The sequence below is a fragment of the Petromyzon marinus genome, chromosome 9 (genome assembly GCF_048934315.1).
Source record: "Petromyzon marinus isolate PM22_M1 ecotype Great Lakes invasive population chromosome 9, UKy_Petmar_22M1.pri1.0, whole genome shotgun sequence".
In the NCBI taxonomy this organism is placed as follows: Eukaryota; Metazoa; Chordata; class Hyperoartia; order Petromyzontiformes; family Petromyzontidae; genus Petromyzon; species Petromyzon marinus.
In genome coordinates this window covers 8,591,804-8,607,663 of record NC_133675.1, presented here as the reverse complement: position 1 = coordinate 8,607,663, position 15,860 = coordinate 8,591,804, and the positions used below count along the sequence as shown (strand labels likewise).

The window sequence follows — 15,860 nt, the reverse complement described above, 5'->3', positions numbered from 1 at the left end:
TCCCCACACACACACACACACCTGCAAGGAAACATCATGCAGCAGAAGTCACCGGGAAGAGACGCCATCGTCAGGCTTATCTACAGGAGCAGCAAAGAATGGTGTCCGTCGTACGGATAGCGGCGAAATGGGTCGCCCACCAAACCCGAGGCGCCCCATCGCAACGGCACGGAACCGCTCGATTTCTAGAAGTGGAGCAGGCGGCTCAATACGCGACCCCCCACCCCCCCCCTACATGGAAGTTTTGAACTGAAATAGTTTTCGATGGATTAAAATAGACGCATAAATACACTGCGGCTCCCACAGGTGGCACGTGCGCATCATTATCGGGTTGCTTGAACACCCAATAATGTGTAGACGATTCCATTGAACGGCTGCATTGCAGCAGGTGACGGTCACAGCTTGTGGTGGTTCGATGAGAAAGGGCCCTACGAGATAACAGTTTACCTTGTTTGGATCTGAACGGGCAATCGTAATATAAAAGGGCTGGATCTCGTTATAGTATGAAATCTGAAAGATAGATTATGCATGTTGTGCGTGGCCCGGTGGTTTACAAGCTACAAACCAGGCAACCTGAAGTCGATTCCCCGCCACGGCTAATATCAGGAGTGAGTGACATCTGAATCGATATTTTTCTCAATCTCCCACCACTTCACCAACCGCACTGATCAGAATGGTGAAGTATGGTCAAGTTACCGCTATGGCCGGTTGCTTTACCTAGGGAGGTTTTCAACCAACAGTCTACTGACAACGAGCTGTGATTTTTGTAATTAAAAACAATCTTTTTCACATGAGCAGGACATGTCCGTTGTGCAGCTTTATGTAAACAACCACAGGTTTTAAAATATTGGCGCACATTCAGCTCCCTTCAAAATTGCATAATTCCGTGATATTCCATGTTAAGCTTATTAATCTTAAACGTTACAGCACGGAAACGTATAATAAAACGTATTCCGCACCACCTATTACATCGCGGTTTTATTGCTTGCAATTCAGTGTAATTTAACATAATTGCTAAAGCGGCCGCTGTGGCTCTACAACACAAACAACGTGTTCCCAAAAACGAAGCAAGCCCCCTCCACGATGATAGGCTCTGTGAGTAATCACGACGAAGAGGACACATTTATTCGTGCTGTATTCCACAGCTACGTCTGTGACCAAATGAGCCAAAATTCACCCAAGCTCGAGAGCTAAGCAGGCTGGAGCCTATGCGGTGTGTCGATGAGTGCCCGCAATGCACGCCAAGTTGTCATAGGCGGCTCCTGGTTCCGCGGGATTACGCGACGTGGTGATCAACAGGGGACAATGCAAGAATTTAAAAAAATTGTTGTACGGTGACTTTATCCTCTCACGTCTATGCCTCCCCCCCACCCACCCCCCATCTTGACCAATCTGTGTTAACCGGCGTGGTGAAGTATGGTCAAATAACCACCACACACAAACGGCGTGGTGTTGGGAGGACTTTATCCAGCAGTGGATTGACATGTGTTACTCTACAGCTTTGACCTTTAAGGGTTAGGTGGAGAGCCACGCTTTACACACTTTAACATTGCAGATGATAGGGTGAATTGCCTTAGGGGGGAAAGTCTTTCATCAGCAAAGCGTTCTGAACCTGGCCAGCCGTGAAACGTTAGGGCGAATAAAAGTCAAAGTTTTCATTGTGCGTTTGACACTTTTAAACGGTTCCTGTATGGAGAAAAAAATTCCGCTTTAGGAAAAAAAAATCCGCATACCCTCCTGAAAACGAGGCGTGTAATTTCCAACGCACGGCTTTCATTAAACCCAATCCGCGGATAGAATGCAATGGGCAGGCGCACGTGCGACATCAAAGCAAAATGGACCATTAACATGTGAAGCACGTTAGATCTTGCGCCGAGCCAAGTGTCTTAATGGAACGTAAAACAAAGAGAATGTTTGGCTCTTGGCAATATGTGACACTGCTTACGTGCCGCACAATAGCCTATTAGTGCCATATGACCGCGGTGGTTTGCATGAATACGGCGGTGGCTTCTGTCCCAAGCTGTTCCGAACGGGCATTAGCGTACAGACACCGAGAGAGGCACGCACATGATGCCGAAACGGGCCATCACCGCGAGTCTGCTGCGCCTTAACGCGAAAGCGGCCTGCAGTGCGACCCTAGCTCTGGTCCTTCTGCCACTGCAGCTGCTACTGCTGCTGCCGGACCTCGCCGTTTCCTCCCCCGCGGACGAGCACTTTGACTACTACCTGCAGGAGATCCGCAACAGGGAGCATTACTACGCGCCCGTGCAGGAGACAACTGACAACTCCCTGCGAGGACGCCCGGCCTCTCGGGGCGCAATCAGCTCCGGCCAGGAGGATCTCATTACCGCGGCTGCCACATCCACGGGGCTCCGAGTCGGCGCCTCGCGTTGGCCCGCGGAGGTGCGACCAGCCGCCGTGATCGGTGGTGCCAACGTGGCCAGAGAGCGGCACGATCTGTACTCAATTAAACCGGTGCGTCCTGCTGCAGAGAGCCCGGCCAAACGGCGCGCGGGCGCCCAGGGAGTGGAGGTTGTGAAAGCCATCAAGAAGGGTAGGTGGAGGAGCGTGGCGTGTGGTGCAAGGACGATTGGTGCGGGTAGGGAAATTTAGTTGTTGTGCTCGTTTTCTTTAGATTTTCGCATCATCATCGTCAACGGCATTAGAAGCCATGTTCAATGGCTGGTGCTACGTAGCACGGTTGGCTTCGTACGGTGCGATAGAAGTTTAACATACATACATCAATCTCCTGCTGAGTGAAGGCCTCCCCTAGCTATTGCCATCCCTTGCACGTCCCGCGATGCAATAATTCACTGTGCACCTTTGGCAAAGTGTTACCGCATCATAATGTGGCTGTGTGCGCACAAGGGTTAGACGCTGCAATTTAGAGCCTTCATACAAAGTTAGCATTATTTTAAAGTGCGAATGACAATTGTTTGTTCATAGGAAAAGATGCGGCTAAAAGGCAAACGACTTCGAAACCTGCATCGCCCACCTGTAAGTGATGCAAAACACACTCACACACTCACACGTGTAGCCTACACTATATATTGTAGTTATAGTGTGAAGATATAAGCCATTATATTCGTGCTCGTACTTATTTATGAAAGCCGTGGTATGCCTTTACCAAAATCACTTAACATGACAATGAATCACAAGATTGTAATGGCTTGTACCTTTTTCAAAAATAGCCTAACCCGCCTTCTACGTGTCTCTCTATGCAAGCGTGACACGATGTGTAATCTATATTAAACATTATTTTAATTTATATATATACCCCTGCAAAAAAACATTTCAACACCGAGTTATTTTTGGCCTGCTGCTTATCGTCAAATAAAGTACGTAGCGGAAAGAACATATTATATTATAACTCCTACACTGTATATATAATGTGTATATCTCCCATTGATCTTTCTTCTCCCCCACCCCCCCCCTCTCTCTCTCTTCTCTCCCGACTGAAGCGTGCCCGCCGCTCGGGATGGAGTCCATGCGGATTGATGATTTCCAGATCCACGCGTCAACCATCAGTCGTTACGGCTTGGGGGCTCACAGAGGCAGGCTCAATATCCAGGTGCGCCCTCTCGCAGCAACGACACTTAGCGCACACGTGCTCACGGCGGGGGGTGATGTGGCCACTATTTAAATGGATGGGAATATTCATCGCGAGCGAGTCCATGACTCCTCCGTGAGGATTGTCTCAAAGTATCATTGACCTGGCACTCTGGACTAGGGCGCAATTTACTAGTTAGATTCATACGTATGGCGTCTGAATACAACCGCGTCTAAATCTGGATTTGGACATTGACAGGGAGTCGGCAGCACGGATGGTTGGGGAAGGGAGTCTAGACAATGAGGCAGTGGAAGAGCGTGTATTGATATAGGGAATCTATGCACGTCTTAGTGTTTAAATGTTATTCATATGACGCAATTTGTCAGTTGCGTAAAGCAACTTGCAGTGATCGGTTTTAAATATTAACATTGTACTTTTAGTCCTATAAATGACACTTCAATGTAACGTATGGTGATGTTTTATGCAATAAGTGGCAAAACTGCACGGTTGAGGAAAGAGCCCTTTAATTTGATTGTAATATATCATCTTACGTTATGGCGATGTGCTGTGCATGATGATGCACATAATCATCACACTTCATAACCGTAACGAAGATAAATACAGTATCATTGGTGATTTTCTTGAGTCATGTCAGAAATGATATTGCGTCATCAAAATGATTAAAATGTTTGTATGTACCTTTATGAATGGCAACAGGGAGGGAGTTAGCGCACTGCACTACAAACCCAGCCGCCTTGAAGAGTTCAATTCTTTGTCACGGCTAGCATCAGTGGCGACTGACCGGTCCCGACAATTCTCAATCAGACCTGGCCCCTCCCCATCAACAACTCACACTGATCGGTGAAGTATGATCAATAGCAACACAGCTGCGATGTGACAAGTAACTGTAAATTGTTGGTATGACTATTATTGTACCAATGGCAATGTTTGTCGTACCAAATACATCATCGTGCATATACATATATGTCATCATCATGCACATGACCATCATGATCATCCTCGTCGCTGGCGTCATCATGAACATCACCACCATCATCATGCATATCACATCATTATCATGCACATCATCATTATAATCCTCGTCGTTGGCATCATCATGCACATCACCACCACCACCACGATGCGTATCACATCTTCATCATGCTCATCGTCACCACCACCACCAACATCATCATCCTCGTCGCTGAAACCATAATCACGCACATCACCATCATCCTCATCGCTGACATCATCATGCACATCGCCACGAATTATCATCCTGATCGCGGACATCATCATCATCATGCACATCATCATCATCATGATCCTCATCGCTGGCGTGCTGCTGCTGTGCAGGCTGGCATGCTGGAGGATGATCAATATGACGGGGCTTGGTGCGCGGGTCGCCACGACGCACAGCAGTGGATGGAGGTGGACGCGCGTCGCATCACCAACTTCACTGGCGTCATAACGCAGGGACGCAACTCCCAGCAGACGTGAGGACAGCACTGCCCGAGACACAGTGCAGGCAATACACGCGAGACACGGGACAGAAAGTACACGCGAGACACGGGACAGGCAATTACGCGCCAACCAAACGAATCAATGTGTGAATTTAATCGTTACCCCTAAGCGTGCCAGTTCATCGAATATAATTACTGGTCATACGCCCAACATGCTCATTTTACACGAATTGTATACAGACTTCAACGTTGTCTATACCTTAATGGTAACCTTGTAAATGCCATACATAAAGTGCATACTGCTTACGGCGCATTAAACACCCAAGATCCGGCTAACATCAGTGGCGAGTGATACCAAAACGTGTCCTGTCTCATGTCTGCCACCCCCTGTTCACCAGGCCAGACGGACGTGTGTGACAAAGTATGGCAAAAAAAAACCAGCCACCATGACTTGACTGACACATGGGTGGGTGGTTGGGTGGAGAAGCCTTCACCCAGCAGCGGTTTGAGAGAGATAGAGGGGTGGGAGGCCTCCGTGCATTACCACGCGTTATTTAATTGGCTTGTGGGTGTGCTATGCACGTGGCAGTGAAATGTGAAACGTATTTGGAATTCCACGGAATTCACTAAAACCTTTAGGATTAACCACGGGTATGTGTTGTCTTGTTTAATGAGCATATTGTACCGGGGAAAAAGCTGGTCCATTTTCTTTACGTCATTTAAATGTATACCATTAACAGATTACATATCTATACTTCGAGGCCGTAATTATAATATATATTGGGGGGGACACATTGGGGGGGGGACACATCCCCCCCAATATTCAAATATGCTCAAAATGTCCCTCCCCCAATATATTTCTATAAAATAGATTTCTGTTTATATGATTGTGGTTATGGTTGTACTTTATTAATCCCTAATCTCTGCCATTACATACACTGAAACAAGAAAAGGTAAAAAAGAAAAAACAGAGCAATGTAATACAATACACTATTATACATTATTGTAAAAAAAAAGTCCATCCTATGTGTTAGGAATATTTTTTTATATTTTAGGCAGAAAATGTCAGGAAATTAGTTTTCAAATTTAGATCATTTTTTTCGGGGGGGGACTCCCAGACCCCCTGGAAGATTTGGTCCCCCCCTAATGTTGACGCCATGGCTATTAATAACATACAATTATTTTTCAATACAATTCTGCAAGAGAGCCTCCCTCTGCTGTGACAGTGAGTCGTGAGGATTTTGCCATATTTCACCACGTGGGACCGTGGCGATTGATAACAAGGAGGCGGGGGTTAGGGTGAGGGCATGACCAGTCCAGAAATATCGCTCTGATCCACCGATCTTATACGTGACCGTGAATTTGACCCAGGTTCACATCTTCTGCCTTTAAATTGGTTCAAATTGGTTGCAATTTGTTTATATTTTTAAATCATATGACCTATTCCTTTAAAGTCATTTTATTGCTTTCACTCGTTGATTCACGAAACTATGCACGTGGCCAATCATGCGTGTTGACGATGGGCGTACGTGCATTCGTTAAATCTATTCTCATGAATTTCAGCTAATGTGTATACATTTTCTTTTGTGTAACTTAAATTGTATTGATGTAATGTGATGTGCTTACTCGTGAAGACAATTTTATTTTGACGAGCTCTACATTCAATGAAGGTTTGATTGATTTTGGCTGCAACCCACACTGACCAGCAGTGGTGAAGTATGGTCAAAACAACGTTCTACGCCCGACACCGACGGTGGATTGACAAACGGCTGTAAAGCAAATTAGATTGGTTTAACGCGTAGGTTTTCGCGACCAATATCCTCCACACTATAGGTTTGCTCTCCAACACAACGGTGTGCTGTACTCGTAACGAATTGGCACGTTCTATTTACGTGACAAACCTTACTAATTGGCTGTGTCGGGTGGTGGCGGGTTTAACGACACAACATTTATATATTTACGCGATCTAACCCCCACCCCCCCCCCCAAAGAAACCCGATATTATGGGCAAATGTAATTGCTTGCAGCTATATGCAGTGAAGCGATGTGACCACCAGGTGGCGCTACTGCCCTTATGGATAACTTGGCCACTGCAGTTCATGAATCCTATCACGCCAATAAAACGGGAGCGCATCCTAACGACGTTTGTTTTAGTAGCGCGTTAGGTTAATTTCCACGTTGTAAAAAATGTAGGTGTCTGTGTAAATCAATACCTCCTCAGAGTGCCACCCCACTGCTATCAATGCTTCGCTTACATTATCATACTCTTTGGAACTTTCGGTAAAGTCACGTAGGTAGAAATAAAATTAAACAAACCACGACGTTTCGATCGCAACACAAGCAATCTTCATCAGGTGGAACAACCACAGCAAGAAAGTGCTTTATGTTATTTTTACCTACGTGACTTTACCGAAAGAACCAAAGAGTATGGATTCCTGCAGTCACGAAAGCTTCAAATCAAGATTTTACATAATCATTTTTTTACAAATCGCCGTTGCTGTGAACATAAATCTATTTTCACTTTGTGTATAGTCGCACTTTGAACAGTGGTTATTGTATTAATCCCGTGGATATTTAAGGTCAGTTGACGATGCATATTTACAATGTGCTGTTTACATTCACGTCTGCAAACTTCTTAAGGATTGTTACGTGGTGTGCACCGCATGCTTAACTGTATACACTGTATATATGTATGTGCTATGAAGAAGGTCATATGCCTGAAACGTCGCCTAATATAATTATTCCCTTTAAGGCCGTGTTGTTGACGAATGCATTTTGATATATGTGTTCTACAGTGGCTTATATAGCGTATGGAGGCTACCGCTGACAACCCGCACTGACCATCGTGGTGGTGAAGTATGGTCAAACAACCCTCGTTAGGGGACAGGATGAAGGGCTGTGCATTGCTATTTTAGTTATCATCAATCGTTGTTGTGCAGTGTATGTATGTTATGCCAATTCTTCCCCTAATTATAATCAGGCACGCTTGGATCACGTCCTATAAAGTGATGTTCAGCAATGACAGTCACTCATGGATCACATACCAGAACGGCGCAGACGAAAGGGTAAGGGGTATTGAACATTTTTGACACCCACCGCATTAATGCAAAAAAAGTGGCAGTCATTTAGACTTCGCGTTGACACATTTCCAAACGGAACTATCATTGTATTGTCTCCGAAATACACGGATTCATGCACGCTTCAACACCTGCTGCTGTTACATCAGAGAAGGTGGTGTGCTTGGAATTGCACTGGGAGACCGAAGGCGGCATGTGTACATCAGACGGCAAACACAAGTTAGAGACATCAATATCGACTGTAAAGCAGGGTGAGCGCTCCTGGGCAGGACACGTTGCTCGAAGCGTTGTTGGCCACTCGTTGAGGCTAACTGCGGAGTGGCAGACAAAGGAGTAAATTTGGCCGAGAGGACATCGTGCAAAGACATGGAGCGATGGAATCAACGCATAGTGCATACGCTAGATAGATTGTTGCGTTGTTAGACTGTGAGGAATGACAGTGGCTTGGAGATGTCTTCATCGAGCAATGGATACATGATGGCTGCTGCTGATGATTATTGTATCAGAAATAATATCAGGCACTGCATATGGTTCAACTACTCCTGCATCCATGTTTGGCAGGTATGAGATGCCTGGTATTGATATGTAAATGCGTTCAATGAATAGAATAATTATACATTCAAATCATGCACGCATCACTGTTATTCCTGCACAACATCAGCTGCCACATCAACTGCCACATCAACTGCAATATTAAAAAGATCCCTTTTCGTTCAATCGACAGCAATCAGCATATCCATTTCACAACTCCCCTCAAAAGTACATAACACGAATTTTAAACAACATATCCACTCTCGCATGTGGCTGAGTGCAATACTGTCCGTGCATTTGCTTTCGGAGCCGGTATTTATGTTTTTTTATCTCTGAAAAAACAAACTTCAGCGCTGGCTCTTTATGTGTGCTCCATCATTATGCCGTATTTGCTTAGACTGGCTCAGACAAAATGACACAGTGTGTGAAAATTTACATTCTCAAGAGGTTATATCTGCAAAATGGCAAATGCAAATCAGGCGCGTGTGCATATTTTTTGTGGCAAATAGAAAAAATAAAAAAATCGCCAAGGCCTGCCACGAAACCGTGCTGTAAATTCCACTGCGTAAATATTTCCATAACTTTTTCGCGCAACTAAAAAAAATACAGTTCAGTCGCTGGAGAGTGCCAATCGCAGACCTTGACGACGGACACGTCAAAATCTGTTCTAAAATAATGTGCTGCCACAATGAGAGCTCTGATTTACAAGGTCCCACACTGTGTCATAAATAACACCGCTAAAAATTGTGTTTTTACTTGTATTATTTCCTATTCATGCAATCTCTCTGCATATGAATGCCCAAACACTGAAATGTTCCACAGCATAAATACAGTCTACAGATGTTATATAAGCTGCACTAACGTATTTTTTTCTCTCCAGATTGTGATAGAAAATGAAAGCATTACTTGAGTCAAGGTCATGCATTACCTAGGGCAGTGGTTGTCAGAGTGTGGGACCCGGGTCCACCAGGTGGCCCACGACGGTCCTCCAGGTGGTCCACGGGATTCTGATGCAAATGAAGGTTGATGCGGACAATGCTGACAACCTTTATTATACCTTTTGTTTCAGACATTGATTAATATTTTACTCATGATATTTAATTAAACAAAATAAGTCAGAAAAATTACCCTGAGCCTAAGATGTAGAGGCCACCCCTGAAAAAAATAACCTTTCTGCTGCGTTTACAACAAAACAGTCTTCTATGTTAATAATGTTGTATAGCTGTTATTTAGAGATAGGCGAATGCCTTTTATCACCAGGGTTGGGGGGGGCGTCCGTGGAAATGTTTGCATCGGCTGAGTGGTCCACGGGCCAAACAAGTTTGAGACACGCTGGCCGAGAGGGAACAATTGTGCCTTTCCTTAATTTGCTCCAAGAGTGACATTAAATAGAGATCTATTTTATGAGCTCAAAATTGCTAAGGTCTACATAATAAAGGTTTTTGGGGTTAATTGCGTAAGTATAAATTCGTCGAAACCTTCCACCATCCGACACAGCCAATTAGTAAGGGATTTGTCACGTAAACAAAACGCAAAATAGTCACTATTTTTAGCCCACCGGTGTGTTGGAAAGTACATACACAACATTTATAATTTTGAGTACGACGTTTCGCTGGTAATTACATCCAGCAAAAAACATTTATTATGAATGATATTGGTCGCGAAAGCCTCCGTGTTAAACTTGCTGAGGTCTGTACGAGGTCTGAGCGTGTTCATGTTGTTGTGCTTTTTTTTTTAGCTCTTTGAAGCCAACCATGACCAGGATACGCCAGTGGTGAATGAGCTGGAGATAGCTGTGGTAGCCAGGTACATCCGCATCAATCCAATTACATGGCATGGAGACATCTGTATGAGGCTGGAGGTATTAGGCTGCCCCATGAAAGGTGATGTTTGCAAACATTTCACTTTTTTTTTAATGTATTTTTCTATATTCATTATTGGAGTGTAGTATCGATTAAACCACGCATATATTTACATGTACAGCTCTTTTGTCAATCCACTGATGGGTAATCACCTCTGCACACTGTGCGGGGCCATGGGAGTTATTTGACCATTCTTCAATACGCTGGGCAGTGCAGATTGTGGGGAGCATACATATTGGAGCATTGAAGAAAATAGTAGTACGTTGCCACAAGCGATGTTGATGCACTCACCCCTTGGCTGCCGAAATTTAGTCCCCACAGCCTATAACAACCTTTTTGTGCATAGTGGTTACCCATCCAAGTACTATCCAGGCTAAGACCTGTTTAGCTTCCGAGATCTTACGCATTGCAGGCAACCGGGTCGTACACCACAGTACATTTCTATCACACAACAACATTGTATTGCATATTCTAAATTGAGACATACATTTTTGCAAATTCTTCGTGACTTGTAAAGTCTCAAAGTCGCTAAAAGGAAACATGGAATAATGTGGAAAAGGTGTGGGGGATTTATAGTATTACAAATTATAATGTGTGCCATTCGTTGCTATGAAAATACCCGCAGCGCACCCAGACATTTCAAAATGGAAAAAAAACTTCAATCCAAGAAAAAAACTGGAAATAACGATTCCCTTGAAATGCTTTAAAAATTTCTATGAAAATGAATGCTTTATATTCTATTGCCTGATGGAAATACTTTTTTTAACAAATGTTATGAGTTTATGACTTTGGCATACTGACTTGAATGAGGGAGTTATGCTAAATGGGTTGAATACCCCCTTTCAGACCAATTTTCAGTGGGGATTATAACATGTTTATTGGATAGACTTCAACAAGAACATTAGCTCGAAGAAATAATGTTTTTGGCTGAACCATATTAAATTAATTTGTGCATTAGGCAAAGTACACTCTATAAATGTAATGTGTTCTGACATGTGTGCAACAGATTCCAACAATTATTACCACAGAAGAAATGAAGTAACCACCACAGATAACCTTGACTTCAGACACCACAACTATAAAGAGATGAGGCTTGTGAGTTGTTTGCCAAAGAGTAATTAAAATTACGAATTGTTTCAGTAATTCAATTACATAGCAAATTGTAAAACAAATGCTGATAATGCGTGCGTGATACATTAAACATAGTTTGTCACGAACGATCTTTAATTTGCCACATTAATTACTCGATTGAATAATAGATTAATAAATAAAAGACGTTTCTCATTAAATCACTGTATTTAATAATAATAATTTAAAAACCACGGGCACGATAACTTTGAACAATAAAACACCGCTAATGCACCCGTCTAATTCCACCCTTGTCTTGCATTAGTTGATGAAGATCGTCAACGAGAAATGCCCCAACGTCACCAGAATTTACAACATCGGAAAGAGCCACGAGGGGTTGAAGCTGTACGCCATGGAAATATCAGACAACCCGGGGGAGCACGAGATCGGTACGCTGCGGCTAGGGCGAGTTCACGCCGCGTAAAACGTGCAACGGGTAGCGCATCACAAAAGGGCCGCTTTGTGGCCGCATTCCTTCAGAGGCCAATCTCACCGCGTGAACGCGAATATTATAATCAGTGCGGTGTGGCTGTTGGTGAGGGTGCGGGTGCCGACGGAGCTTCTGCGTAAGTGGCTGAGCGCTGAGCTCAATGCGCCCAGCCGCGGCTTGCACTGTAACCATTAGGCCGAATAATTTATGCTTCTGGAGCTGAAGAAAAGTGACAGCCAAGCCCCAGCAAGCATGAAGTCGATATTCATTTGTTGTGCTCAAGGAGATAGGACGGTTGCGTGCAGTGACATTTTTTTGGTGAAGCCCTTGGATGATGGCTTTTGAGGGGCACTTGCAAAGCTTAGTAAATATTTTAGGACACCGCCCGTTTTAAAATTGCAGCGCCAATGCCGCGACTCTGCTCACAATTTTCTCATTTTCAATGGTCGGTGGGATACACAGGTTAATTGCTTAATTGGACAGTGATGGTGATATATCATGCACTGTAGCTGGGCTCCCGCAAAGAGAGCCTGTTCGTTTGGACTGCTGCCCTCCGCTAAATGAGGCACGTACGAAACAGCCAGCGCTGGCGGAGCCACTGCCATCGTATTCCAATCAATCAGTTCCTTTACTGAATTCAATTAAGCACGCCACCTGCACACCCTGTGCTAAACTAGGAGGAAGCGCATCTGCGAATGGGCGTCGCGAGCCTCCGCCACTCGGTTATCGCCCTCCGTGGAAATCCGCAGGCGAGCCGGAGTTCCGATACGTGGCGGGCGTGCACGGCAACGAGGCCCTCGGGAGGGAGCTCACCCTCTTCCTTATGGAGTTCCTCTGCCACGAGTACAACAGGGGCAATCCACGCATCAGGAGGCTCGTGGAAGAGACCCGGATTCACCTCCTGCCGTCGGTCAACCCCGATGGCTATGAGAAGGCATACGAAGCGGTGCGTACGAATGGCTGGAGCAAGCACGTGAATAGTTTGACGCAGTCACGATGGCAGGTATACTCGATGTGGCATGCCAGGTCGCCAAACCCGGGCAGGCCTGGCTGAAATTAAGCAGCCTGCGTACTCCTCCAAAACGCGTGTATTTAAAACGTCTACAGAAGTCGTCATCAGTGGCTTGGCTATCGAGTGTACAGGCGGTGTAACTGCACCATGGCTGACAGGACGGAGAAGCCCAGGCGCTGGGCAACGAAGAGGAGAGCAACTTGGACGAGGGGGGATTTTATTTCCTGCGCCAGGGCTCATGCCCAGCCCACTATGTATTTTATTGCATGTTATGCTTTCCCCCACGCCCAACTATACCCCAATTGTGCTGCCATTTCATTAGTTGTTATTTTAACTCTTGCAGAGGGTAGTGCATCACCCTGCGTTAAAGTAAAGAATTGCCCTCAAAAGATGTCACGGAAAAAATAGGTCTGAAATAATTTCAATCGGCCTCTTTATCTGCACTCGTGTCCATACATTGTAATGTCACGCGCAAAGACTGTTGCTGACATAGGCCAAATGAATTGGAGAAAAAAATAAAACCATTCGGTATGATTTTATTCGTGTCATTGGTGAACCGTGATGAGACCATCAACTCTCGCTCCACCTGGTAACTCTGTCTAACCATGAGAGGCCACCTCCATTCGAACACAGGATCGCCCCGCTTGTCTGATCCCCTGATCCTCCCAGCCACCTCCAAGAAATGTATGTAAAAAAAACACCCCCTTCAAATCAAAGATTGAACATCCGGCAGGGCAAACGTTTTCAGTGAGGATTTCAAATTTGGCTGAAGCCATTGTTTTATTCTCTGAACTGATTGAATACCACAGCTGCAATCATTGAACTGGTTCAATGTAGTTAAAATTAGGTAAAAGGAAGTGTTTTTTTTTTCATTACAACGTGTGTCCCTGTGTAAACCTGTCAGCCTATGTATATATATACACATACATTTCACAACAATGTGCTGCATTATAGATTATACTTAATAATTTACAATCCATTATCGGTCCATAGTCGGATGAAGGGGTTCCCCCTATGCTGTGCCGGTCGTTGGGAGCGGTTCACCAAAAATGATCAATCTGGTCAGTGCGACTTGGTAGCGTGCCGGCTCGGGGCCAATTCCAATATCCCTCGCCACTGATGCTGAGCCGTGCCCAGGAATCGAACTCAGGGCACCGAGTGTCGCAGTGTGCGAACCGCAGCACGATCGCTCTACCCCGATGTTGGGTAATTTTACTATTTCTGATGATATGCTGTAAGTACAAATGGTGAAGCAATAGAAACGCAACGCTGACCAGCATAGTGAAGCATGGTCAAACAACATCCAACAATGATGAAAACCCCCAGCAATTTGGATTGATTCCCAACCACGGCTATCATTAGCGATGAGTGACATCCGCACTGGTCCTGGACCCCTTGTCAATGCAGTGAAGTGTTGGTCCAGCATCCCTAATGACTTACATAGCTTTGGAGGTAGCCTTCATCTCACCGTGATTTGACAAAGGGCTGTAAATTGTATTAAATTTGAAATCAATAAATCCATGAGTAAAAAAAAAAAAATTCAAATATTTAATTCTGTAAGAAATTCACCTTTTCCACCTTTAATCAATTGCCTAGGCGGGCTGGTGCGCACTTACGATCAGTGTGTGTGACACGTGGTGCGTGATACACGGCGCGTGGCATCGCGCTCCGTTGAGCAACGATGGGATGTGTAGCGGTCCGTGACGCCAGCATGCGACGTGCGCCGTCGCCCCAACAGGGCTCCGAGCTTTCCGGCTGGACCTTCGGCCGTTGGACTCGCAATGGGATCGACCTCAACCACAACTTTCCGGATCTGAACTCGGTGCTCTGGGACGCGGAGAACCGAGGGCACGTGTCGCACGGGGTGCCCAATCACCACCTTCCTCTGCCGGACTGGTTCCATAGCCGCAACGCAACGGTGCGGTGGCAACGTGCAGACGAAGAACACAAAACAACCACGGCACACTGCGTTTGCTGCCGTGCACGAGCACTGCCTCTAAAAAAAACATTGGGTGACGTTTTTGGGGAATTGGCCCTTCTTCGTTTTTTTTATTTATAGGAAAGATATGTTATATTTAAATCCATTAGAATTTGCATGGATTATGTAATTATTCCCGAAATACATTTATTTTTGGATATGTTTTATTCGGTGTGTGAAAGCTGATAGATAGCGGATCGAGAAACGAATAATTTGCATATCTGAAAATAGTAGGGTTTTTTTTTTGCGCTGGTTTGTCTCCAAGTTCTCTAGCAACCCTTTGATCAATTTGACCGTTTTTAAATAGGGCAAGTCCCTACTAATAGCAAGACAACTTTATACTTCGGCTTGCTTCATATTGGGTTATATTTAAGAAGGTTATCATGCCCTCCCTCCCCAGTAGGTATATCCAGACAGACAGAACTAATGCATGTCTGCTTTGAACCTTTGTTGGAAAATGTTAAAAACTCATTCTATCCATCCTGCCATGATCATCACCAGCCATGAAAAATCCACTGCTGGACGAAATCCTCTCCAACCCGCTGCCACCTCTTACGATCCAGCGATGTAACAATCCACCTAGCACCCGCACGCGAACCGATTTAATCGCCTGATTTCCTCAGAGAGGACGTCCGCCGAGGAGATGGAGCGATGAAATGATGAGCATTAGAGAGTGCTATATTATGTTGATAAATGCAGGAGACAGATGTCGGCTTTCCAGGGGGGTCCACAGCACAACGATGTCTACTACTCACCGCGATGAGCCCGGGCTGGAAGAAGACAATTAATGAGCCCCATTCGGCAAGATCCAATTAACTTGCGGAAACAT

General features: G+C 45.1%; 1 protein-coding gene across 2 annotated transcripts in view; it reads left to right on the top strand.

The window, feature by feature from the left end:
- The first annotated feature begins 1,428 nt into the window (after window positions 1-1,428).
- The window catches only part of CPXM2 (carboxypeptidase X, M14 family member 2), a 19,452-nt gene continuing 5,020 nt past the window's right edge, over window positions 1,429-15,860 (top strand). Inside the window, exons 1-10 of one of the 2 annotated variants that reach the window (XM_032950580.2) lie at window positions 1,430-2,554; window positions 2,947-2,997; window positions 3,462-3,571; window positions 4,907-5,046; window positions 7,994-8,078; window positions 10,360-10,504; window positions 11,490-11,578; window positions 11,877-12,000; window positions 12,791-12,987; window positions 14,792-14,971. In XM_032950580.2, the coding sequence (XP_032806471.2) occupies window positions 2,068-2,554; window positions 2,947-2,997; window positions 3,462-3,571; window positions 4,907-5,046; window positions 7,994-8,078; window positions 10,360-10,504; window positions 11,490-11,578; window positions 11,877-12,000; window positions 12,791-12,987; window positions 14,792-14,971 (1,608 nt within the window). In that variant the 5' untranslated portion in view covers window positions 1,430-2,067. Of the gene's footprint in view, window positions 2,555-2,946; window positions 2,998-3,461; window positions 3,572-4,906; window positions 5,047-7,993; window positions 8,079-10,359; window positions 10,505-11,489; window positions 11,579-11,876; window positions 12,001-12,790; window positions 12,988-14,791; window positions 14,972-15,860 lie in introns of both variants that reach the window. The other variant, XM_076065882.1, reaches the window with a different exon arrangement.